Source organism: Misgurnus anguillicaudatus, chromosome 5 (assembly GCF_027580225.2).
Source record: "Misgurnus anguillicaudatus chromosome 5, ASM2758022v2, whole genome shotgun sequence".
Taxonomy (NCBI): Eukaryota; Metazoa; Chordata; class Actinopteri; order Cypriniformes; family Cobitidae; genus Misgurnus; species Misgurnus anguillicaudatus.
In genome coordinates, this window is record NC_073341.2 from 7,234,605 (window position 1) to 7,262,346 (window position 27,742).

At 38.0% G+C, this 27,742-nt stretch overlaps 1 protein-coding gene across 5 annotated transcripts in view; it reads right to left on the reverse strand.

Annotated features, from left to right (window-relative positions):
• Positions 1-27,742, reverse strand: part of bsna (bassoon presynaptic cytomatrix protein a) — a 70,582-nt gene that overhangs the window by 36,905 nt on the left and 5,935 nt on the right. For 4 of the 5 annotated variants that reach the window (XM_055168126.2, XM_055168127.2, XM_055168129.2 and 1 more), the window contains exons 2-4: positions 9,331-9,769; positions 7,400-8,482; positions 629-1,057 (exon numbers count right to left, since the gene is read on the reverse strand). In XM_055168126.2, coding sequence (XP_055024101.2) covers positions 629-1,057; positions 7,400-8,482; positions 9,331-9,769 — 1,951 coding nt within the window. Of the gene's footprint in view, positions 1-628; positions 1,058-7,399; positions 8,483-8,766; positions 8,847-9,330; positions 9,770-27,742 lie in introns of those variants that run through there. The other variant, XM_055168128.2, reaches the window with a different exon arrangement.

Sequence of the window (27,742 nt, forward strand, 5' to 3'; positions counted from 1 at the left end):
TTCTATCAGTCAGTACACAGAGTGCAATTGGGTAAGATTACTTTTGCGCTCACTTGAAACAGCTTCAGTTAAGAAAGTGTGGTGTTAGGTAGTTTGACCCAAAATGTATATATTGTTTTTTGTGATTCTGCTTTCATGGTTGATCACAACTCCCCTCCCCCAAAAGACCTCTGGATTTAGGGTACATTATAATTTAGTGCATTATTTTCTACTGCGCTACTTTAAACATTTTTAATGCTAGACAGATGTGGTTGTTGTGTTTGACATCCTGCACATGAGCACCATGTTTTTAAGATGCTGTGAGTAAATTATGGAAACTTTTAATTGCAGTGCAGCTCGTCAATGTCAGTTCCAGAACTGGCGGGGAGCAAGTAGGCATGGCAACAGTTTTATTTAACTGCAACATGGTGGGTCTGCACTATGGTTTTTAAACCATTCCACTGCCATTCCACTCCTGTTTCAAATTTATTGCCCAGCACTAACATTTTGTATTTGTAAATGCAATGTTGACGTAGTAAAGCTATTCAATTTTACCATTTAGCAAATCTAGTAAATGTTTCTAGCCTTCTATAATATACAGTTCTAATTTGATAAATACTTGGTAATAGTCTATGACTTAGTGGCTTACGTCATAGTATTTGGACCTCTGTAGCTCTTTTTTGTCATCTCGAGCAGGAGTCTGAATTGGCTCTGTTATTTTTGCCTTTTCAGTTGATGTACTGTAAAGGTCAGACTCTTTATCCAGTTTGGGTGCCGTTTGCTTCCTTTGTTCTTCACCAATAAATGTAGTAGTTGCTGTAGCATCAGTAGGTAGGGAAGTTTTTATAACACTTCCTGGTCTAGCCATGGGGGCCGTAAAATCACTCTGCTGAGAAACTGACGGTTTCTTCTGTGGCGACATTGCTTTAGGACCTTGCTGCTGTTGACTTGAGAGTTGTTGGTGTTTGGGTGACCCCACTGGTTGATGGTTAGGAGAGGAATGTGAAACAGGCAGAGGGTCAAGCCCACCAGACATCAGTCTCTGAGTCTGACAGTTTAGACAAAGCCATTCTTTTTTCTGCAAAAGAACAGGGAAGATTAAACTCACTTACATTTACATTTACTCCTTTATCCAAAGCTTTTGCCTAAACTCAGAGTAAACACAAACTCAGGTTAACATATTTTATATAATGTTAAGTAAACTTATGTTATGCATTATTAAATGGCAAAAAATAACAGCATGTATACATAACACATAAATACAAAGCCTATTCAAGTAAAAGTTATTTTCCTGGGTTTTTTTAGGCATAAATGCCTGATTATTCAAATGAAGCTCTTTACTGATTCACAAATTCTTGCATACAATAAGCTGGCTTGGTCTATTATAAATTTTTTGTGAACGAAGCGAAACTGAAAGTGAAATTTTGATGTCACAGAAAAATTGCGGTGCTGTAGTTACAATGAACCATTTGTTGTAGCCCTGGAGAAGAGTTATCTCAGAGAGAATATCTTACTTTGGAGTGGAGTGTTCAGTCTATGGGCATGTGCAAGTGTAAGAGACGTAGTGTTTCTTTTTAAAGTGACATTGCCAACTACTGGCCTGACATGCATAATACAGTCTTTATAGTCATTTTTGTGGACCTGTATGACCAGGGATCATTTCAACAGTGTTGTCATTTGTCATGAAAAAGCACTTTCATTATGTACATTACCACTTCTAATTTACTCCACCTTCACACTAACAAAGCAGTTACAATAAAATGCAATTATTATTATTATTATTAATGATAATAATGCAGTGTTTTCCTGTACATGCCTTATCCTTGTCCCAGACTAAAACGAATGTTTGAGCTGCATTAATTTAAAAACATCTTGCACTCACATTTCATATATCAGTGCCATCGTTTTTGTCTCAAGCTGCACACCAGTATTGTTTTTGTAAGGTATGTTTGTAAAAACGACTTAAATGTCCTAATATAACTAAGGTCTACTCCTGAATTCATGTAAATCCTGTCTGGGAAACAAAACAGGATAATAATAATAATAATAACAATATGCCGCAGCTACGTTATTGCTGTATTATGAGTTATTGTAACTGTGATGGGAATGGTTTAATGTGAGAAGTAATGTGCGAAAACAAGGGAAAACAGTCAGGGCTTAACAAAAAATATATATATTTCTACAGCGCTTTTCTCATTTTGCAGCTGTACAGAGTCATAGACTTTAGTCATATTATGAATTTATGAACATGAATTAATATTTGCATAAGCAGTATAGACATAATTACATTTCTACAAGATTTACTTTGACCATTATGTTATAGATAAAATAAGCAAAGTTTAAGAACTAGACCTAATGATAGCAGTCTCCCAGATAGCAAGCCAACTCAAGTGGGAGAGCCAGTCCTCCTCTGACACAAAATTCCAGGTTTAATCCACAGAGATCAACTACAAGTTTCACCAGAACCTAAAACAGCTGTTGACTATTAAAAAAGCACTACTCATATATTGCAAATTGCTTTTCTGTTGTGTATGTCATGAGCAATGCTGAATTATTTGCCAATTACTTGTGCGTTTATGGGGCACTGTGATTTGAGAGAAGAACCTGTCAGATCACACCACTTTTCAAATTTATTTTTAGATTAAGGAGTCTTATTCTGGTCCAGGAGACTCAGCACTCATAGTAAATGTCTCCCAATATACCCAATTCACAATTTTAAACTCAATACAATAGTAAAGACTGAAGTGTCTGAAACAATGATGCAGGGGCATCATGCACCCAATTTTTTTAAGGGAGCACAGTGTGCACAGCACAGTATTTGCACAGACATTATGGGGTGGTTTTTAACAAACTAAAAACTATTACATAACTATATTTAACTTACTAAAAACATTACTTGTGTGCATTTTGAGGCAAAACAAAGGGCACTGATTTATTTTAAGATATGTCAGTGCAAGTTGTTTTCAATTTGGACAGCTCTTAAATTTATTTTAGTCTAGGACTAGTCTAATCCCTGTACGGGAAACCGCCCCTAAAAAATCTAAATATGTATAAAGTGGCAGAAGCTACATTTGAAATAGCATTTATGTTTATTTACAGAGATTGTTTAATTTTACCATTAACATATTTGCACATCAACTGTGTTGTTATAAAATATATTTGATTTTAAATGCATAAAGTTTATAAATACTTTGAAAATGAAAATGACAAAAACAAAACATTTACGCTGATTTACAAAAAAGCAAAGCACCATCAAAAGTATCTTTAGAAAGGTTCAGAGCAGCATATCAAGTGTTATAAATATAAAAACAGGCACTCATTACAGGAGACTGCATTACTAAAACAAAAATCATTATCGTTGTTTATTTCCTTTCATACTCTAATTATGTTCACTTACATCACTTAACAGAATACATTAAAACATTTTAGCATATTCTTATAGGCTACCCAGACAAAAAAGGTAAGCAGAGTTTATGAATTATTTTATTGCTATTTTACACATAAATGAAAAACAAAATGGTTATTCAAACAAGTAAAACTAGTAAAGACAAGAGCAAAGAAGGGTGGACGATACACTTCTGCTTTCACTGAAAACCTTGTGTTATAATGAATGTGTCTGATCTATGGACTTTATACTGAATCTCTTACTGTACATTGTATCTGCACGCTGATGTTTATGTGAAAAACCCTCTGCACCAACAACTCATTTAAACATTACATGCATATGCTCAACAGTCACTTCTGTTATTGGTTGTAATGATTCAAGCTGCAAGAACAAAAAATAAAAATAAATATTTGATACAACATAAGCAGATCTAAATGTATTCTTTTCAGTCATTCATTGTGCACAGATGCTGATCGCATCAGCGGTGGCACTGTTGCATATGGGTTCGTAGTATAATTAATTAAAAAATGTGCATTCAGCACGTAAATCTCTGAAAAGTGAAGAATTGATCATATGCCTATAAAATCAAGTAACATATGAAAAGATGCTTCATTTACTTTGGGTTGCATGCAAAATCCATAAATCCATGTTCATAAATTTGTTGTCGTTTGTTGTTTTTTTATTTTTTATTTAGCAATGTCCAGGATTGCTAAGCAACTCCCAGCAATGTCTAGGATTCAGACACACTCAATCAGTTTAAAGTTTGATTCTCCAACAACATACACATCAAGCTGCTGCTTCTTTGGCTTTTGCTATGATTTATAGTTCTGCGTAGGACCTATGCCATAGCCTCTACACCGTATGCTGCAAGTCAGTTTTCATTTATACTTCTGTGCAGTTGTTCGCAATAACACATGCAGATCGATAGTGGGCAATGTCCACATGCATATTACCGTATTACAGTATCAAAGCAAAAGCCGAGGAAGCAGTAGCTTGTTGTGTACGTTGGTTTTACTGTCGCAAGCAGAAATCCGCATGAGAAAATGTGACAGTTTTTTTTCCTGATGGGAGAGGTTTTTTAGCAGACCAATCACAGTGCTTGCGGTCCGCGTAGAACTGACGCGTTGTTACATTGTGGGAGAGGTACGTGTCAGGCTACACAGAGCTATGCACAGCGGGCTGTGCGATTAATCGGAAAAAGAATCACGATCTCTACTCATACATAAATGCAGCTTCTTTCTAAGTGACGGCGATTCACTTGCACAACAAAATTGGTTCCGAAAAAAGGCAAATAAATACCTCTGGACGTTTCTCAGTCGGAGGAGTGTGGCCTCCGGATGTCTCATATGCAGGCTGCATAAGTCATCAAGCCTGGTTTATTTAAAGGGGACATTCCACAAGAAATATTTACGATATTAAATAAATCTTTTATGTCCCCAGAGTACATATGTGAAGTTTCAGCTCAAAATACCATAGGTAATTTATTGTGGCATGTTAAAATAGGCACTTTATGGGTCTGAGCAAAAATTCACAGCTTTTGTGTGTATCCATTTAAATCCAAATGAGCTGCTTAGGTGGGCGGAGTCTCAAGCGCTCGCGCTGTAGACATGACAGAGCAAGAGGGCGATTCTCTCACGAAATAAGTTAGTAAGCGATGTTAAGCATTATATATTTGAACAAGTTTAAAAAGTCAATCATTTGTTTTATGCATACTAAATACATGTTTATACATACTAAATACATGTAGACTTTTAGGTCTCATGCTGCTGCCAAGGCACAATGATTTTCAGCATGTTACAATAAAATACACTTCCACAAACACTCAGAAGTTTACTTTTTGACCAAACCACACAAGCACATTTAAATGATCTGTAATAAAACAACACGTTTAATGCTTAAACTTTAGAGAAACAGATCAAATGACATGTTTAAGTTTATTGTGATTGAACACATTCGCGTTTCTGTCAGTCTCTCACTCTCTATCTTGTAACTCCTCGTATTCATTTGAAACTTCAGAGAAACATTAAACAACATATTTATGCTTAATGTGTATGATAGTGAATACATGTTGTTCTCTCACTCTGTCTCATGCAGTGCATTAATCCTCGTGTTCATTCATATAAACTTCAGAGAAACAAATTAAACAACATACTTGTATTGATGAAAGTGAACCGTCGCGTTGCTCTCTCTCGTTCGCTCACTCACTCTCTCTCGTTCATTCGCTCACTCTCTCTCTCTCTCTCTCTCTCTCTCTCTGTCTTGCACTAAGGTAACATTAATCCTCATTTTCAACCTTAAGAAAGACCAAAACTACAAGTTATAAGATTGTAGGCTCCTGTTTGTGTTTGAGGGAATACAAACGCGTCGTGCTGTCAGTCATTCTTTCTCGCCGTCTCTCGCACTCGCTTCATGGTTGGATAGCGCAGATGAAGGGGCGGTATCATTATAATAAGAGCCCCTTAATACGTCATGGGGGGAGAGAAATCCGAATGACCTATTTATTCACATGCTTGCAGAGAGAGCCTTACCAAAACAAAGTTACAGGGTTGCTATTTTTCATGTTTTCTGGGTTGGTAGAAGCACTGGGGACCTGATTATAGCACTTAAACATGGAAAAAGTCTGATTTTCATGGAATGTCCCCTTTAAGTTAACTGAGCATTACATTTGGAATTCATAAACATATTTATGATTAACTAAGAATAATAGCCAACTTTATATTTGTTAATAGTCGGCCGGTGGTATTTATTTAAATTATTTATAATTATTATTTATTAATGTCAACATTCTATTAGTTATGTTTAACAGCTAACAAATTTTAAGTTACTCATCTTAAGGGGTCTAAAATAAGGAATAAGGAATAGACTTTTAAGACACTTTATTATAACTGAAAGTCCGGTGTAGCACAATTTTTACTTGAGTGCAATAAATATTTTTGTTAAAAAAATGAGAATCGTGATCTCATTTCCCATGTTAAAAAATTGTGATTCACATTTAAGCAAGAATCTTGCAGCCCTAGGACAGCGTATGCACAGTGTATGCACAGCCTACAGAGTAGCTACAGCGCAGAAGTATACTTCGCCATTGAGTCTAAACCAGGGGTGGCAGAGTTTAGCTTCAACCTTAATCGAATACACCTGAATGCCATTTCCAAACAGTCCTGAAGACTTCAATTAGATTTTTCAGCTGTGTTTGATTAGGGTTGGAGCTAAACTCTGCAGGGATGTGGCCCTCAGGACCAGGAATTGCCCACCCCTGGTCTAAACCAAGCGTGCCGCACAAGCCCTGAAATGTGAAGCCAAAATGTCTCGATTGCCCCCCCCCCAGTGACTGGTCCCAGTACAGGTCATAAACCCCGCCTCCCCATGTTATTCAATGGGACTTGAGACCAACTAAACAATTTAATTACACTTCAATTATCTTTTCAATTATCCATTATACTATATGACTGTATGTCTTTAACATTACAAGTAAGCAACCTCCATGCTAATAGCACCTTGTTTCTGTTTCCCTGTCTCATCCTCAGCTCACCGAAGACATCTGAGAGACAGACTTGATTCCAGTTTGCTGTGATGCTCATCCCACCAATTATCTACCTTATTTCAGCTGTAACGTGTCAGATAAGAACTGGCTCTCCTGGCTAAGCCTTGTTTTCTCACAGGGAGTTCCCAAAGGAGTTTTTCTTCACCCCTTAACCGCTGTTGCCCTGTTGGCGTATTATATTATTACCTAATACTCAGACTCAACCTTATTGTCCCTTGTAGGGAAAAGGCAACAGGCTGCCAGTAAAACACAAGCCACATCCATATACACATCAGTATCTTCCATATAATCATACAATAGATCAATAAAATTTTGACATACACATTAAAATTCAAGAAATGTTACATATCAAGTATCTTCTCCTCCATGGAACAATTAAATAGTATGACAGCCATTGTAACAAATGAGTTCAGAGATCTTTTGAAATGCGAAACCCTTTGTACCTCACTACTTAGACATATATGGGCAAGAACTTGTTTTGGAGAATTCCTTACCTCCAGCAGATGAGGCGTTGGGTTAAACCCACAAAGATTGCACACCTGTGTGTGACACTGGGTGCAGGACTTGTAGTTCGGTGGTTCTGTTGTCCCGACATTAAATGCAGTCTTACATAGTGGGCAGGTGATGTCTGGCTTCTGTCTAACTGGCTGAGCCTGCTTCACTGACAGTGGCTGCTGTTCCAATGCTGTTTTTTGATGGTGTGTTGAAAACTGCGGTGGTTTTGGCTCTTTCTGATGGTGCACTGGCGACTGTTGCGGTACAGATTGTTTCTCCAGAGGGGTCTCAGGACCTTTAGAAAGCACAACACCTCCTGGGCTTGTTTTGACAGTGCCAGGCGCAGCTGTTCTGGCACCAGCATTCGCATCATTAAAGATCACCCTGGAACCCTGAGCACTCTGGTTACGGACAGTTGAGGGCTGATGTGAGGATCCAGAAAGAGGATCAGCAGAAATGAGTGTGCTTGCCTGATTTAAAAGAGATGCCCCAAAACCAAAGAGCTTAGTTAGACCATCTTGGGGAGGAATGTCTTGGGATGGAGGTTGACGGGCCGGGGAGCTTCCGGCACTTCGCGTCTTTTCAGGTTGACCTCCGTAACGCATGGGAGATCCACGTCCTAAGTCTGACTGTGATTGAGCCTTAACTAAGCCAGGTAAAGGCACTGCTCCTGGATGAGGAAGTTTACCCAGATGAACTCCCCTTTCTGGACTTTTTGGTCCAAATACCTCCCCGCGCTGCCTCAGGGGATCCCTAGACATTGAATGGAGGCTTGCTTGCGCTTCTTTTTGTGTTTGTGGTTCACTATGCAGTCCAGTCTGGTCAGGTACAGTGGGACCAAACTGTCTCTGGATCCCAGAGGACGACTGGCTTTGAGCCTGGGGATGAATTTTCGCCTGTGTCTGCATTTGGGATTGTTGCTGTGTTGTAGGTTGAGCTGAGAGTTGGGTTTTGGGTATGGGATCGGGCTTAGGCTGATGAGAGGGAGAATGTATCTGCTGCTGACTTTTGGACCGTGGGGTTGTCATGTCAATTCCCAATGCTCTCTGCATCTGGCAGTTTAAACAGAGCCACTCCTTGACCTGATGGAAAAACACACATTAGTGCATCACTCATATATCCTGGGTAACACTTTGAAGCAAATGTTGTGAACTGATGCATACAGACTGAATGGTAACAATCTGCATTTGAGTCCTCAACATCAAATGTGCTGCATCCTAGTTCTACTATATCTAAAGATATCGCGCCACTGCGTCTGTGTTGCTGTATCTATGTTGCTTGGTGTTAGCTGAATACTTTTTAAACATCATTACATTTTTGTTGCTGTGTGTTTATTTTTTAAAGCCTTGCCAAGTATATGAATAACCATTTAGTTCCAAACGCTATAGCATCATGCTGTCAGTCACTGTCTCCTGTACTGAGCGAACTCTTATCCTTTCTCGTAACCTTCAGAGAAACAGATAAAGCACATGAAAACATTTGTTTTCATTTGTTTATAGCTCAAGAGCAAAAAAACAGTGTGGATGAAGTTATAAAAGCTACATTGTCTGTAATAAGCTTCTTCAAGAGTCTTCATTCGTTTAATCTCTCCGCCAGTTCTTTATCTTCTTATTTTCTAAGATATTTCTACATTATAAATCACAGCCCGTATAAAATCCATTGACAACATTTTGCACCACTGTATATCCTACTGTATTGTACCTACACATCACTTGAATGACCAAAATAAATGAGAATATCAATGCATGTATACACAGTGCCAAAGACAACAATGATTTTAAAGCAAAACAAAATAAAACTGTGACAAAGAAGGTGTCCCAGGGGAGATATAAACATACAGATGTATAAATGAAAAGATTTATATAAAAATCTATAATAATAAGGAAGTCTGCAATTAATTTAATTGAAAAAAAAAGATGAAGGTTCTTACCCCTACGAGGTGTGGGTTGGGATTGAAGCCACACTGATTGCACACTGTATTGTGACATTGAGTACACTTGTTGAAGTTTGGAGACCCGTCAACACTTGTTAGCTCTGCAGTATTGCAGATCGGACACAGTTTACTGCTAGGCATCGGTGCTATTTGAGGTACTGAGTAGGGTGAAGTTGGTGCACTAGCTCTGTCAGGAGAGACTGTTGGTGAGCGGCCTGTTCGTCCACTGCAAGTCTTAAAGTCAACCTGAAGGTTACGTCTGGATGCATGTTGTCCAGGGCTCTGATTGGCTGCCATGCCTCCTGATGAAATTTGAATTTGAGATTGATGTGTAGAAGAAGTCTGGGAATGTCTTGGACCATCATGGACAACCTTTTTGTATGGGTTTGCACTTCCTTGCATAGGGCTTGATGGAGGCCCTGTCCCTCCAGCCAACCTAAATGATAACAAAAAGAGAGAGTGAGACAGTGATTCTTTTGAATGCCCCTTATCCTAAGGTAGACATTGATTAGGACCATTTCTTACTAAAACAATAAGCACCAAGAAACCTACACATGTGCATGTGTTCTAGGGGTGTAACGGTTCTCGGTAAAGACGCGGTGCACCGTTTGATTCGACCACGCATTTCTAAGATAGTTTGGTGAAAAAACAACGCATAAAACCGCTAATGTATGGTTCTGAATAAGCTCTGCGTGTGTTTAGGTGAGAGTACCTGTCTAATCCTCTCAAAGTATGCAAATCTGTTGCCAACCTCACAATTCCTCCTCACATGTTGGGGTGTGTGCGCACGTGCGTGTGGCGCAGACCGTTTAGCAAGGGAAGGAGAAAAGATGCTAATAGAGGCACCAGCTTCAAATAAGTCTACTGCAGCAGCGATGCTCAAGAAAACATGGACAAACCTGTAAAATGTGCAGTGCCATATGCTCAAGGCAATACATCTAATATGACGAATCGCTTGCGCCGTCATCACCAGGGTGTTGTTGATGGCACGCAATCACAGGTGAAACAGAAACAGCACTCATTGCCTTTTGTGTGTAAATGTTTACAAACTGATCTTCTTGCGAAAAAAAATTGAAGATAGTGGCATATAATATAAAAAGTAACCCAGTGTTCTAAGATATTTTATGTGCATTTTGAAGTGCACAGTAAAGTTGGTACATGTAGTATAATAATACAAGTGCTCTTAAGTGAAAATGTTGACCTTGGCAGAGGTTAAAAATGGCTTAGGTTTTTATTTATGTAAAGAAGCCTGTTGTGACTGAAGTCTACCGAAACGTACCGAAAATCGTGACCCAAACACCGTGATTCGCATCGAACCGTGAGTAATTTGAACCATTACACTCCTAATGTGTTCACGTTGCCTTACAGAATAAGAATAAATTACAAAATAAAAGGGGTATAGTCATGATATATTTAAAGTATTTAAAAACGGAGTGTCTTTTTGCACATAGCTTCAAATAATAGTATGCGTCATAGTGCAAACAAAGTCCCTTTTTAGCAAACACCAGTCTAGTGTACTAGCTTCGCCCACCAATGTGTGGTTGGAGCACTTAGTTTTAAAAATAGACGCACAGAATTCAGCAGCTTCAGTGGTGCAAGCAGTAGAGCGTATGGCTAAATCGTGATATCACATAAATATTACATTGAAAAGGCATTTATTTTTAATAAAAATAAAGAAAATGTTGGAGTGTAAATAAAGTGCCTAATGAGTGTTTATTAAGAATGAAAGTATTTATTGGGTAGGGTTAGGGGTCGGAGTAGGGAGGGCTTTTATTTTGTAGAGAGGGCTTCTATTGTGTCTGGACTGGAGGGAGGAGACTAGAGACTCTGAAAACGGATCATGACAATCAACTTTAATTACAACAATAGACCATTTGTGTGTTTGCAAACAGAGATGACGTTTTTTGTGGGCGGAGCCCAACTGGTGTCAGAAAGTTGCAGCTCTGCAGTAGCGGTATGAAGTGTTTTAGCGTTAAACTGTGATTGTTATGGATCCAGTGTTCTGTCTAGGACTGTTTCCCCTAAGTTTAACTTTAGTGTAATGGTTCTTATAGCGTTTATATCACGTTACGTTTATTTTTTAGATAAATTAAAAGTTTAAATGACTTGGCTACTGATATACACTCACCTAAAGGATTATTAGGAAAACCTGTTCAATTTCTCATTAATGCAATGGTGTAATGATGTGGGGGATGTTTTCTTTGCACACTTTAGGCCCTTTAGTGCCAATTGGGCATCGTTTAAATGCCACAGCCTACCTGAGCATTGTTTCTGACCATGTCCATCCCTTTATGACCACCATGTACCCATCCTCTGATGGCTACTTCCAGCAGGATAATGCACCATGCCACAAAGCTCGAATCATTTCAAATTGGTTTCTTGAACATAACAATGAGTTCACTGTACTAAAATGGCCCCCACAGTCACCAGATCTCAACCTAATAGAGCATCTTTGGGATGTGGTGGAATAGGAGCTTCGTGCCCTGGATGTGCATTCCACAAATCTCCATCAACTGCAAGATGCTATCCTATCAATATGGGCCAACATTTCTAAAGAATGCTTTCAGCACCTTGTTGAATCAATGCCACGTAGAATTAAAGTGCCCATATTATGAAAAACTCACTTTTTCTGGGTTTTGCTGGGTTTTGGGGTGTTCATTTGTGTCTCTGATGCTCCCACACACATACAAACTTGGAAAAAAATCCATCCATGCTGTTTTGAGTGAGTGTTTCTGAATGTCCTCTGCCTTGAGTCTCAGATTGCACGAGTTTAAACTCAGCGCCGTTGTGACGTAACTAGCCGTTTCGTCACATTCCGTTTGAATTTTAACGCCCACCACCCCACTCGCAGGTCTCCACCCACCAGGTAGCTAGAGAGCACAGAGCAGTCACTTCGCTGATACCCTCTATGCCAGAGGTTCTCGGCTCTGGCCCTCGGGATCCACTTTCCTGCGGAGTTTAGCTACTGCCCTGATCAAACACACCTAAGCAAGGTAATCAAGTTCTTCAGGAATACCAGAAAATTGCAAGCAGGTGAGTTTGATCAGGGTTAGAGCTGGGCTCTGCGGGGGGGTGGATCTCGAGGGCCAGAGTTGAGAACCTCTGCTCTATGCTGTTATCATGTCTCACGGAAATAACAGGACTATTTGGATAATATGGATTATACTCCCACCTACTTTTAAAAACAAAGTTTTAACGCGTGTTTATTGGAACCTAAAGAGAAATCTTATATATAGTGTGTTACGACGCAAATAGTCCTCAGATTGTAGGCGATAAGACGTTCATGCGAAATCTGATGTAAACAACAGACTATGTATCACGGATTATATGCATTTGTGGACAAAAATGGTCATTGGATTTCATTGGACTTTCATGGATTATTCACACATCTGAAACAGACTTGATTCTATTCGCGATCGTTATATCAACACAAAAGGTAAGAAGTCACGTTATATTTTGCATGTTGTCATCTTCTGTCACAAAATACTACATTTATGATGCTAGAGCATCTGTATCTCAAAACAGACATCATACATTGATGCTAATCCCGTAAATTTTACCTTTTAAATGTATAGCAGTAATTCTTAGAGTTTGGTCCACGGAAGACTAGCCAAAGATGACCTAAACTAGGCAAGTGTTTATACAATCGTCACTTATCACTTATTTAAGTAGATTTTAATGCACTTGTGAAACTGTGATATCAGTTCTTGCCATTCTGTTTTAACAAAACACTGGTTCGGTGGCTAAACCAAAGTGGAGTCAAAAGAAAAGATCAAGCGTCAACTGAAAGCAGCTAAAATCCACCGATCTATTAGTTTTGTTATGTACTAGTTTTTGTTTCATGTGTAAAATCCCTGTAATTTCAGTGATATTGGACATTAGGGGGAACATTTTTTCAGCATTTTATTGTTAAAACTTCCTATACCAACCACCTCAGTTTTAAACTAAATGGCTCTTTGAAATGACATTAATTGGGACCTAGGCTGTTACGGTATGTTTAATTCTGTTAGGTGGTCCTCAGAATAAAAGTTTGCAGCGTGGTTTCGAAAGTTAAAAAAAAATGTAACGGCTTTATTTTACAATTCTACATGCACTAATAGTGCTTTGACAAACTAAAAGTGTTTTGCCAAACTATCCGAGACCGGGCCTTACCGACCCGGCTTTTCTAACGAGGCTAACGTACCCCCCAAGTCTCTATGCCTTTCCCAAGATACGGTCCGGACCTCCCGCTAGCTTCTAGCAATTAGCACACGGTCCACAAGCAGTAAACATCCCACGCCGGGTCTAAATTTCTATAATTTGCGAAAATAATGCGTTTGAAAATGTTTTGTAACGAGAATATGTTAGCATTGTCCAGGGAAAACGAGTGTATTGTTGAGACTGCTACATCACAATTTACTGTCGAATCATTATGTGTCATGAGTTTCTTCTCCTGGAGTGTACTAATTAAGTGATACTTTTCTGCTTGATTTGTCTGTTAGCCACATAAACCGTTAATAATAATATATAAAAATAACACAGTATGGTCTGTACTGCTCACGATATCACTATGCACGCGCACGGGCACATGACGTTAGTAGTGGGCCGTGATCAAAGGAGCAGCAGCTCATAAATATGTAATGACCCCCTCAAAACGGCACAATCTGAAATGCACTGAAACAGAGGCTACTAGAGATGGGTAACAATCTTTTTCTACAAGCTATTTCGAGCAAACAACTTTTGAAACATGTTTTATGGAACTCATACACATATTTAACACATATTTAAAGCAGTCATAAGATGGGCACTTTAAGGCAGTTCTGAAGGCGAAAGGGGGTCAAACACAGTATGAGTGTAGTGTTCCTTATAATCCCTTAGGTGAGTGTATGTGCAGGTATGTAATGTATATGTATTGTTCTTTATTGGTGAATCAAAAAATATATATTTTTACAGTATGAATTGCTAAAGTACATATAAAAGCAATACTATCATGTATTCTATAGAATACCATTTATTAAATATTTCATAATTTTCCTGTTTTCTATTATTTCTGTTTTCTATTATATGTATATATATATATATATATATATATATATATATATATATATATATATATATCTCCTAGATGTTTGTTCTAAACTAAAACTTTGTTATTATAAAATTATGTTAACATACAAATTAATATGCATTACATCATGTGTGTGTTATATTTATATATTTATGTATGTAAACATAATAATTTTAGAACAAACAGGAAGAAGACATAGGCTAAGATATAAAGGTAAAAAGAAATTATTTAAAAAATGTAATGTTTTTAATAAATTGTGATGTTATTGCTTTTTCAGTATAACCCATTAAAATCTTTAATCTTTCTAAATAAATTATAAACGTAACATGATGAAAACGCTATAAGAAATACAGACTTCGAAAGAACACAGGACATCTTCTCTAATTATTTTCTATTCTAATTATTTAAAGATTTTTAGATGATTTCATTACTACAGTCTGTCCTTATTGCAACCATAAACACGTTTATCTTCAAATGGTGTCTTCAACCATGGTATACTATAAAAATGAAGGCCATATTTTTTTGCTATTCCTATTTTGAAACTCAACAGCACAACAATACATTTTCTACTGAGTTATCTTGCTCGTTTCACTCATGTGTAATTCATTTCCACTGTTTTTCTCCCACCACATTACGCACGCAGCTTGCAGTGACGTAACTGTGAGGTCTACTCGCAAAAGGTCTATACAAGAACGGGCAGACAGGCATAGGGTCATATTCCAAAATACGACTAAGAACAAACAAACACTGAAGGGAAAAAGGGAAACAGAGCTTAAATTGAATGGAGATGAAAATGTTGATCCCTGGCAGGTGAGGACGACTGAAGACAGGAAACAGGTGAGGGTTTTCACCTACTGTAATTCGCACATCACTAAGATATTGTCACAAATATTGCAGAAATGATTATTAAAAAATAATCATAAGCTGGGTTTCCATCAGCTACATTTTGAAGTATTACCATTATCAGTAACGAATGGTAAAAACGCCAAATGTTATGTAATAAAAATCCCTTAATTGGCAAAAATGTTTTTACGCTCACTCGAGGTGGATTTTGCCTTTTTTGCCTGCATCAAAAATGCAGCTTTTCTTCTTTTGTGCACAGCATTCAGTTTGGCAATTACAAGCTGCACTGCTAGTAAATGTATAACTTGCCCAATCATAACTAAATGCAGTCCGGTTTCCAAAAGTGTTTATGCCAGATACTCACTTAATCTCATGTGTAATCAGAGTTTAGTGTTAAGTTAGTGTCTTGCGAGTATTTTGTGAATGTGAGCATCTCTATTCTCATAAACTCTTTCGACGCCTCTGCAGCAGGTACGCATTTTGACATGATGCATGATGCACAGGTTTCACATGATGCACCAAACACATATTTTGACACGACGAGCCACACACGACACTGTGGTTGTTGGTTTTGTCTTTCATTAGCTCGCTAATTTAATTAAATAAATGTTTACTGTAAAATATCTTCTTAAATAATTAAAGCGTTAGAAAAGAACAGCTTTAAAAATGTTTAATCAATTGCATATTTTCACCTAAGCTCTTTCTGTCACTGTTTAAACCAAAGCTTTTCCATAATAAACTTGTGCAGCCAGGCACTGTTTATGCCTTCATATATTCTTTCATTGGACACTAGAGGGAAGCAGAGTTCAGTCAATCTGGGGTTTCTGGTGAACTGACAATTATACAGTCAAATCTATGTATGTGCTTAACATCAAAGTAAAAAGAACATATATCTACACACACACATGCACACACGCACACTCACTCAACATTACTCACAAGGGGATAATGTCTAATGTAACAGATTCCTTTATAGTAGCTACTTTAATTTCAGAGAAAATTTTAAGAAAAGTCATTATCTTGTGTTTTATAAATAAAATTGAAATATATATTATCTTCGCTATCACTTCAAAAGCTTGTACTGTATGTCAAAATTCTAATCTTTTTCAAGAAAGAGTAAAAGGCAATGTATTTTTAAATAATTTTTTTATTGGTTAAGTATTTGCAACTCCCACTTAAACAGAAAGAGAAAAACATTTGTTGTTGAAACGGACAATAGGGACTTCTGGCAGGGTCAGGATTTTGCTGTGACAGATGGTATTATTCAAGCTGGCCATGAATGCAGATTAATTAATAATTAAAGAAACACAAAACAGGAAGAACTCATGACAGCTACAGCCACAGACATCCTCATAACCTTCTAAACCCTCTTCTCCCCTTACCCGATTTTAACCAGAGGTGGACATTAACTAAGTAAATTTACTTTTTGAGTATATATATGAAGATTTCGGTTCCAAAAATCAATAAACGTTTTTTTTTTTAGTTACCGCCAAAATCAGCATTTTTATCAGTATTACAAAGTCAGATATCCGCCGTGTTCATCTGTCATCTTTTCGGCAAAAACGCCAGTCCTCCTTCTCTACAGAATGCAATAAAGAAAAATGCAGACTGTTGCTTGTTCTCACACGACAGCATCAAGCTTCTGTCATCATGCTAACACATTGACCCCAGAGGATCTTATGAAAAACGTTCCATTATTTTACTCAAAGTCAACGAAAATCGAGCAGGACCAATCGCTGTCAAAAAAGTTCAGCGACGACGTCCCAAGGATGACAGCAGCAATGACAGTGTTCATAATATGACAAAGTAATATGACATAATATGACAAAGTAAGTGTTTTGATTAATGCCATTATTAAGCTTTTATCAGTTTTTTTATCAGTTTATACCACTAGTCAACTAAATGAATATAACATGGCAAAGATGAATGCACATTTATACATTGATTCAATAGATTTATAGCATTTTGAAAAAAAAAACTAGTCATGGATTTATTGGATTTTGCGGAAGTAATAATTAGCTTTTATAATAAATCTTTAAAAATGAAATTATGGATTAGAATTTTTAATGTTATTATAACCTAAAGATGCTATGTGAAAGTTTGTAACAGAAAATAGTGGTTTTCATTTTGTCACTTTCTTAGTATAGAAAACACATGTTTACCCAAATTAGTCAAAATGGATTGATTGCGTTTTGTATGCTCTTTATATGTACTTTACTTGAGTATAATTTTTTTCTAGAAACTTGTAACATTTACGTCTTACTGTATTACATTTCTGTCAAGAATGTAACACTAATCAGCTAAAAACGAATTCATGACAAGTGGTTAAACAAGCATATAACACAAGAACTATGTCGAAACCTCTATAATGCCCATTGATCATTGCTATGGGGAACCAATCTGCATATGAGGCTGGGGTACTGGATGTTGTGGAGACATGGACGACAATACTCTGCACTACACAGTGCAGGGCAGAACATTGCAACCCAAAGAAAGAGGCATAGAATGAACTGTGAGCAGCAAAGCCAGGCACAAAAATAAACACAGGTATGAAACTGATGAACTAAGAGGTGTCTTGTCTGCACTAAGCACAACATTCAGCAAACAATGTTGGCACCATGGCCGTAGCCAGCTATGAGGCTATCGAGGTCTGGACCTCTGTAAATTTTTCATATTAAAAAATAAAATAAAAGTTCTCTGAATGACTAATTAGTAATTTAAAACGACTTATGTTGGCTTTCGCATATATAATTAAGTTTGTACAGTTTACTGTATAGTTAAACGTAAAATGATGCAAGCAGCTGTGAGACACGAGTGTAGCTTTCGCAGTGTTGCCAGATCCCGTTGTGAAAAATCCTCTTTAGACGTAAGGTTTAATGTTTTAGCAATTAATGTGATATGTTTGATGCCTGAAGAAGATCGAGAGGTCGAAACGTTGCAATAAAGCAATAAACCCTTCTATTTTTGCAAGTGGATAGTGTGCGGGACCTCTCTTTTTTCATTTGTTAGCAATTAATGTGACACTTTGAGAACTGTATGAAGTGGGAATGTACAGGTTACTGTTAGCGATGTCTTTGATTTATTTCTTAAAGACAAGGGGCCTCATTTATAAAGCGTGCGTATGCACAGATTTGATCATAAAGTGTGCAAAAATCCACGGCAAAGTCCATATTTATAAAAACAAAAACTGTTGTTTCTGTAAGAGAAAGTTAAAAATGGTAAAGCATATGTCAAATGATTGTAAAATTCAACATGCTTTTCATAATACAAACAATATATATATAAAAAAACTGTCTTTGACATGGAAAAGTGCTTAGTGCCACGTCAGGGCACTTTTGCTTGTCTGATTGCTGCAGGTTTTTGGAAATATAAGCCATTCTTGCTGCTGGAAATTAGGTTTAAACAATTTGACAAGCCCTATTTTATTTATCTATGACATTAATTAGGCATCGTTTAAAGGCGGAGATCTGAAACTGCTCAGCTGCGCAAAAGATCATTTGCGATTTATAAATTCCACATCTGAAAGAAAGGGGTATGCGCGTTTTCTGCACATACGTTCGGTTTATGAATCACTCATTTTTGATAAATGATCGTAAGATCAAATGTAGGATGGTTTCTACACAGCATTCTATAAATGAGGCCCCAGGTTTAAAATTATAATTTTTTCTTTATGGCCTATTATGTTTGTTTTCGTACTAATATCTGGCAACACGGGTTGACCAGCACCTAAACCATAATCAAATGGCAAATCTTTCAGCGTGGGCAGGTTATTGCTGCCATAACACTATATTCGGTAAGACATATGCAATAATCATCACGATTATGTATGTAAGAAATGCTTTCAACACTAAAATAGTACAGGTACAAAGATGTAGAACAACTGGATTTAAATGAAATTTGTAGATGTAAATATTTGGTATGAAGAAGGCTATATTTCATTGTTTAGGAGTTAGCATTAAGAAAAGCATGCTAAAAACATTCATAAGTTCTTGTTAACTGTGCATTGCCTAATATTGCTAATTAAAATGATTAATAAAATGCTATAATAAGCATTTTTACATGAAAATAAATAAATTATCCACCATATTAACAAATTGTGATCTAATAAATATAATATAACCATGCCCACCCCCAACATACAGACAGAATGTGTATCCAAAGTGTTAAATGGCAAATAGGTTACAACAGAATATATTAAATCCCAGGTAAAAAAAATAAAGTATACTTTAATGTACTAAAAGTTATGCACTACAAGGGGCGGACAGGGATCATACATCAGTGCCCTTTGTTTTGCCTCAAAATGCACACAAGTAATGTTCTTAGTAAGGCACGTTTGTTAAAACTACTTATATATCATAATTAAACTAAGGCCTAGTCCTGGCTTAAGCTAATCCCTGTCCAGGAAACCACACCAATAATAAAAGGTATAGTTCTACTTGAAAAAGTATACAATACCAGTAATACTTAAATAGCTTTCTAGAGTATTTAAATAAATGCAAAATAGAACAGTCAAGTACACATATTTTCTTAAGTCTATCTTAAGTTTTAAGAAAATTGTATTAACTATAACATTAGTGCACAAAATAGTACATTTACTAAGTGTACTTAAAGTGTGTTTTAGTGCACTTTTTTCTAGCATTTGTTAACTCTTAACAGCCCTGGACCTCACTACTTTTCAAACTCTGGCTACGGCCATGGTCGGCACTAAACATAATAGAAAGTTACGTGAGTCTGCGGCACTGCATGAATCACCACGCTGTGGCCAGAATGGAAAACACATAACAGTATGTAAAGATGAAACGTTACAGAAATAAAAGCTTTTTTTGAGATGCTCTAACAGTTCACAATTCAGATTTGAAAACATACTGTCCTGATGGAGAGTGGGTGGTGATCATCTGACAAGAGAAGGCACACTGACTGTAAAGAGCCTTTAACTGTAAATCGCCTTGATGGATGATGTACAATAGCAAAGGCATATCAATCAATCAATCAAACTTTATTTATAAAGCACATTTTAAAACCACCTGAGTAAACCAAAGTGCTCTACACTAACATAAGTAGACAAAGGAAATAAACACAGCTTAAAAAATAAAAGAAGAAATAGAATAAAAGATACAATATAAAAAATAAAAGGTTTAGAGACGGTTAAGGAACATTAGGAAAACATACTGGGAACATACTGGGAAGCTGGCCAATCGGGGACACAGAGCTTTTCAGAACGATGAGCTTTGTAGTTTGTACAAAATCAGAGCATTTCAGGAAGACAAGGATTTATGGAGCACCAATAATGTACGGCATGTGGAAAATAATGTTTTTTTAACCATAAATCATGCAAACACATTGAATTATAACAACTACACCAAATAAGTTGGTTTTAGCAATATAATAGGTGCTCTTTAAAAGTAATGGCATCACACTACAGTGAGGGGTTACTAAGTGAATTATCTGATTTATCTATCATCTCGACAATCACTTGAATAATAGCCGTCTATAAGAAGTTTTCTTTACTTATTTGAAAGGGACCAAGGATGTGCGAGTCAGATCTACACCAGGATAAAGTAAACTTATGGTTCTAACAGGCAGTCTGCTATAAACAGACAGTGATGTTATTAACGTGACCAAGAGTGGCCAGTACCAGCTGACCCTAATACCTTCACAAGCCTGTTTCATGAGGTAAACATCTTTTGATCTTTGGGTGTTTTCACACGTTAGTCATTGTTTCAGAACCTGGTGCGTTTTCTGCTTGGTTCAGTTCATTTAGGCATATGTGAACATGACAATTGCGCTCGGATCCACACCAAAACAACCGCTCCGAGACCGTCCCAACAAACAGGCTCTTATTGCTTTATTAACCATGAACATAACTGATAGCTCTTTCTTGATGAATTCTGGTGAGCATATCAACGCCATTCAAAGCCAAAGTGCACCTTATTTAGATGTTTAGAATTTAGTTTTTTATCTTTTGATAATGACTATATTTCAGTCTAATAGATTAAAACTGCTTAGAAATCTACTATCTTTGACGCACACACACATGTTGTACTAGCAATATACAAGGTGCACAAGAATACCTTAACTTTTTATTCCCCACTTCAAGCACTGCTGAAATGAAACATGAGCGTGGCAGTCATCTATTTTATTGCCAAGACACTGCACATTAGTTAGTGTGATGGATGACAAGGGAGTACGAGAGAAGAATCCACACCTTCCCTGGTGCTTCAAATGATTGTTAACCCTCTGGGGTCCTTAGGTGATTTGGCATCCATGAGCAGTTTTGACCTGCACTGACAGTTTTTTCAGTTGCTTAAAAACATATTTTTGAAAAAAGTCTCATAACATTGTGTTCGGGCTACAACATTATGTTGTATTTTTTAGGGAAAAAATGTTTATGCATGGATTTTGAAAAATCAAAATTTTACTGTCCACAAAACTCATACTAAACATGTTTTTACGGGACATGTGATGACCAGGCGTGTAATTGTGTGTGTACTGAACTTGCTGTGCGGATAGACGCGAATAAACGTAAAAGTAGACATTCCAAGCATTATGTAGACATTTATTTTTGTCTGGCACATATTCACTAAGTTCGCCTCACTGACAATAAAGTGGGGCCGCTGATATGTGTGTTTGACATGCTGTCCCGGGGCGAGGGTTCCAAGCTCGGGAAATACCCCCAAGTTCGGAGTGCTCCCCTTGACCGGGGAAGGTGGCCCGAGCTTGGGGCATGCCCTGACCTGGGTTATCCCCAGTGCTGAGCTGAATGGTGAGGCGATGGGGTGGAGGTGTGTTACGATAGTTCCAGAGAATGAGGGTAAGGAGTCTTGTTTATTTATAGAGCTGGTGTTGAGTAGTTATGGTGATTAGTGATCAAGAGCCAGCCGTGGTCATTAACTGATCGGCTCCTCCCAAACCCTGTTTATAAAACATAATTAAATTTTTCCGACACGTTTCTGAAAGGACTTCCCTGTAGAGGTCTTCTCGGATCCAAAGAAATGTACCCGACCCGAAATGACCCGAATCACTTTATACGTGAACCTGACATGCATAAATAAAAAAAATTAAAAGAAAGACCCATCCCGAGACAAACCCGAGAAAATTAGACCAAGTCCGACCTGAACTAGTGGCAATTTTTTTATCTCGACTGGACCCGAATGTAAACGGCACTTACGTGTGTGCATTCTGCAGACCCAAACGCAGCAGTCAGACAGAAAGAAACTCCGGTGGACTCACAACCAATTTGGTGAGCTGCTCCATTTGGTTTACTTTGTTATCTGACGATGACACAAAGGTAACTGCTAAAATGTACATTTAAAATTGACTGACATGTCAACGAAAATTAACCTACAGCCAGCCACACAATGTTGCAAGCGCTCTTGGCAAACAGAGGAGAGGTTTGAAAAGGACATTGACGCACACACGCGAGAGAGTTCGGGCTTTCGGGTCCGTTCGGCAAAAACACATTCATTTTAAATTACCCGAGACCGATGCCGCTATATTATTCCCGACCCGTGTCCGAGGCACACATGAAACCTTTAGACCTGAACCTGATCGGGTCTCGGGTCGGACCTCAGGTTTTTGGATCTAAGTGGACCCTTGAAGACCTCTACTTCACTGAGGGAGAAAGAACAGAGCACGCATCATGTTTATTTTCTTAATTTTGCGAAAAAGCAACATTCTGTTTTTATTGGGAGTGGACACAAAAAAACTAGACACTTTAACGTTTTAAATGATGTATAAATCTGTATGTCCAAAATCAGCAGAGTAATCTAAGTTCTTTTGAAAAGTGATTAAAAAAGAGGTTGCGGTGCCCATGCCGCCGTCGACCACAGGGAGTTAAACATGTCATAGCCAACTAGCCACATGACTATGGTAAACTAACTTGTCAATAGGCACTTCTCTAAGTACAACAGCAGTTTCGGATGAAGGTCAGTGTAGATACTCAATTGAGTTTCTGAAGTTTGGTCTACCTCTATGAAATGTCTTTAGGATTTCCCCTCTATAAACATGGATGTTTTTAAATATGGAGGACCACCATAACAGTTAACAAAGGAAGACTTTGGTTCTTTTATGTCAGGGTTAGCAAGAGGTCTATTGAACGACCTCAGAACAAATCTTGGCACAAACAGCTGGTTGTTGTTGTCAAAGGTGGTCTCCATCTCCTGGATCATATGCACCTTACTCTGTACTTACCAGGTGTTCAGCCAGTGAGATGTTTGAATTCAACCTATTCTCCCCAGGCTACACTCAATGAGAGAGCACATCAAGCGTGTAGGTGAGAACAAAGAACAATGCCACCAGGCCCAATAGGCATAGAGAAGCTTTAACATTTTGGAGGTCTATCCACATCAGAAATAATACATCTGCACCCTCCAACAAATGAGGCTACTTAGCAAGAGCAAACATTGCTGATAGTAACTCCCAAACTACTGAAGTCTCCCTAACACACTTGACCTGTTCGAGTTTGGATACTATCCAAACCACTCTATAAATGATGCACTCTCATTCTCCTGGCTCTTACCTACCCACAACAGGTAAGAATGTAAGAATGCTGTTCATCGACAGTTCAGCAATCAACACAATAATCCCTCCTCCCTCTGTGACTGGATCTTTCTGTGACTGGATCCTGGTCTTTTTAAGCAAAAACCTCAGCCTGTACATGTTGACCGCAACATCTCCAGCACAACGACCATAGGTGCGTATTCACACCATCCAAAACGAACCATGACTGAGTGCCTATGACCCCCCAAAGCCTGGTTTGTTTGACTAGTGTGAGCACTCCGTACTGTGTCTGTGCGGTTTACTTAGGCTCAGGGACGGAACGGACAGTGTGAGCGCAAATTGTGCCAGAACACATTTCAAAAGGTGAGACAGTCATTCAGTTCTGCGACAATCGTTAAACTTCATCTGCTTTTGTAAAAACCTTCTGATGCGTGCAGCATGGTTATGTGAAAGTCTGAGCGGTGCAAGCGATAGATCGACTAAGCAATGTGATAGGCATGTTGAGAGGGCTGTGCATAATTGTGTCCCAAATTACTCAAAGTAGAAACCTCAAACCTAACATTACGATAGGCTCCAGTCCAGTATTGAGAGAGCGATTTACTTCCGGTTTAGGTGCCTTTTTTCCTGTGTTTTCGAAGCTTTGATTGTGTTTACGGTGCGCAATATGACATGTGTTCACATGTATTTTTCACACAATTTACTTTTCTCTATATCATTGTTTTCACTGTCCTACAAACGGGCTGATGTCTTCCTTGTTTTATGAAGTCCCTCCTTCAGAAATACGTAATGAGTTCTCATGCGTAGCTGGTTTAGTGTGCTGTAATTGTCGGCAGCTTAGCGCACGTTGTCTGGAAAGGTCATGGCAGATTGAGAAAGCTATCCTCAGCAAAGGCCAAACTATGGGAATTTGACTTAGGGATGAAAATAACAGTGTCTTAATGGCATAAACAAAAACACTCTATTAACGCAACTCTTCCTCTTCTCTGTGGAAGCGAAACAAGGTCACGTCCTTTTTTGTCGTATTTCTGTAGGCGGAGGTTGGTCAAAAATTCAGAATATTGTTGTCATCATCTAACTAGAAAGCAGAGGAATCTAGTCCAAACGAGCCATTTCTGTAGTCCTTAAAAAGAGAATTCTGTTAAAGAAAATATATTGCTTGGCATTAAACTTTTTAAACTAATTTTGCAGGTATTGTTTATGCTCTAATAGCAACATTACACACCAAAAATGGGATCACGAAAAATGCCACCTTTAAAACAATCCTATCCTAATGTAAAAACTGTGCTTAGGCACAGATCGATTAAAGTACAGTGTGAGTGCAAACCTGTAGGGGACAATCGTCCTTGGCCACAATTCAAGGCAACCGTGCCTAATACAAATGTGTCCTGAGTCCGTTGCTCTTTGTTGCTGACTCATGACTGCCCTGCCAAATTCAGCTCCAACCACAACATCAAGTTTGCAGTTAGATGACACAACTGTAGTAGACCTTATAAGGAAACACCATACAGAGAGGCAGTGGCACATTTTGTGGAACGGTACGGTGCAAACAATCTGTTTCTCAGTTTGGAAAAGAGAAACGAGATTGTGATGATAAACTCTGCTAACCACCTCCCACTGGCCATTGATAGCTTTACTGTGGAGAGAGTCAGCAGCACTAAAGATCTCATCTGGACCACCAACATTCTCTAAGAAGGCCCAGAATGACCTCCACCTCCTGTGCTGGCTAAAAAGAGCAAGATTTCCTCCACTCTTCCATACCACATTTTACAGGGGCAAACCTGGAATTTTGCTGACCAGCTGCATCAGCGTCTGGCATGGGAACTGTAACGCAGCAAAATGTAAGACCCTAAAATGGACAATAAACACAGCTGCAGCCATCATCGGTGTCCTACTCCCCTCTATCTTGGATATTCTGGTCCCATCCTTGGGTTTCTGAGGACACCAGAGAACAACAGACACAGCTCCATCTGTGTGCCACTTAATGATGAGTATAGCCAAAGCCTGGATCACCCCGAAGCTATAAGAAGACTTATTTAATAATCTGTTCATAACTTATCTTCCCTCTTAACCTCCTGGTTGCCTGCTACTGTACAATCTCACTGCTCAGTTAGCTTTTACAAACAGTATTCATCCTCTGTTTAGTTGCAGCAGTGTTGATGATGAGTTAACTGGACCTCCTAGTTTCTCTCAAGGTTTTCCATCACTTATACATCGTTTCAGTTTTGGTTCTTTGCTGCTGTCACCTTTGGCTTTCCTACTGGAAGACTGCTGACATTAGGCTTAGTGTTTTATACTTTACTAATACTCATTTATACTATCTCATACGGTGGATCTTGAACAATTTTTTCTTAGTTTGTAATGCTGATGTACATTTTATTTGCATTGCATGGTATTATTACAGATTCTTCATGTATATTATAATTTTCCTATTTTCATATCTCTTTTTGCCCATTTTCATTTAACGTGGAAGGACATGTCTAATGACAGATATCATGAGTACAAAGTACAAGCCTTTGGATGAAATTAAAGGTAATCCCGATGCTCATCCATTTCCTAAAGTGATTTAAAGTTTGATATAGTGGTCATAGATTCAGTCAACTTTCTATTAACAGGCCGATTGCAATCTAAGAGACAATCATTTACAGTTAGTATTGCTATTATAAGTCTACAGTAGATCTGATTACAAACCTTACAACTAGATTTTATTTATTTCAAAATGCTCTCTTCTGTGATAATTGACTATGCAATGACTGTAAAGCTGCTTGGAACAATGCAAAATTGGCCAAAGTGCTTTTGAATAAATGTGAATTGAATTGAACCTGAAGCTAGGAAAGCCTTGTCACCAGTGCTGTTAAATGTGCTCTACATCTAAATACATCACACTAGTGGGAAGACAGAGGTGTGCATCACAGCCAACGAGCCAGGATCCCAGTCTGCTATAATATTTGTTGAAAGCCCAGGTAAGCTGAGCTGCTAGAGAAGCCATCACCGCTTGGGCACTCGAAGGGATTTAATACAGGTGAGATTTTTGTCATCACTCGCTGACCTTCATCAAGTGCCAAGACACAACATAGTCTTGTAGCATTAACTTTTGGAACAGTACATGTCAATTACACTTATCCAAGGCCCGATGCCAGGTTGCTGTGGTGAAGTCATATCATGGAAAATCACATATGGTGTTTAATAAGTAGGAGGCTAATAGGACTGTAACGCTTGCTGGGCATGGCATCTGCTTTTGCAGTCAGAGAGAAACAAACAGCGAAAGATGATAGACTTAGTAGGGTGCAGTGGTCTCTTTTCTGTTACAACGTGAGGAATTTCTGTCTGTGCAAAAAGAGCAAACAGCTTGGCCAGGAGTCTTCAGTCCTGCAGACTATAGAACCTCATTTACTGCGTCTCAACCAGCAACTCCAATGTAGCTGCAGCAATTATATGACTCCTGCATAGCAATCTCAACTGAGTGACAAACTGACTTGGAAAACAACAAAATATATCAAACTGAATATAAATCCTGCCCCTAAAAAAACTGTGTGGGTGACAGATATACCACACACCATACAACCTTGCTCATTACAATACTTACAAATAGTATTAACTAGGGATGCAATGAAATGAAATTCTTGGCCGAAAACCGGAAAAGAGGAAACCAATGCCGAAAACCCGAAACAGAAACACCAAGATAAATTATTATGCCAATTATTAGTACAATTGCATTTATGGCTATCACTGTGTACTAACTTTACTATGGGTGTGTGACGGATCATAAAACTCACGGTTCGGATCACATTACAGTTTTTGAGGCACGGATCAGATTATTTTTCGGATCAGCAAAAAGGGGGTGAGAAAAATCTAATAACAAATAAAGAAATGTATAAATTTTACATTTATAAAAAAGAACAAAGTAGCACTTTAATAAGGTCTGAAATTAGCATTAGGTACAGAAATCAAATTAATTGAATCATAACACTGTCTTTATTGTATAAATTAAATATAATATTATTTTAAGAGCTACAGAAGTGA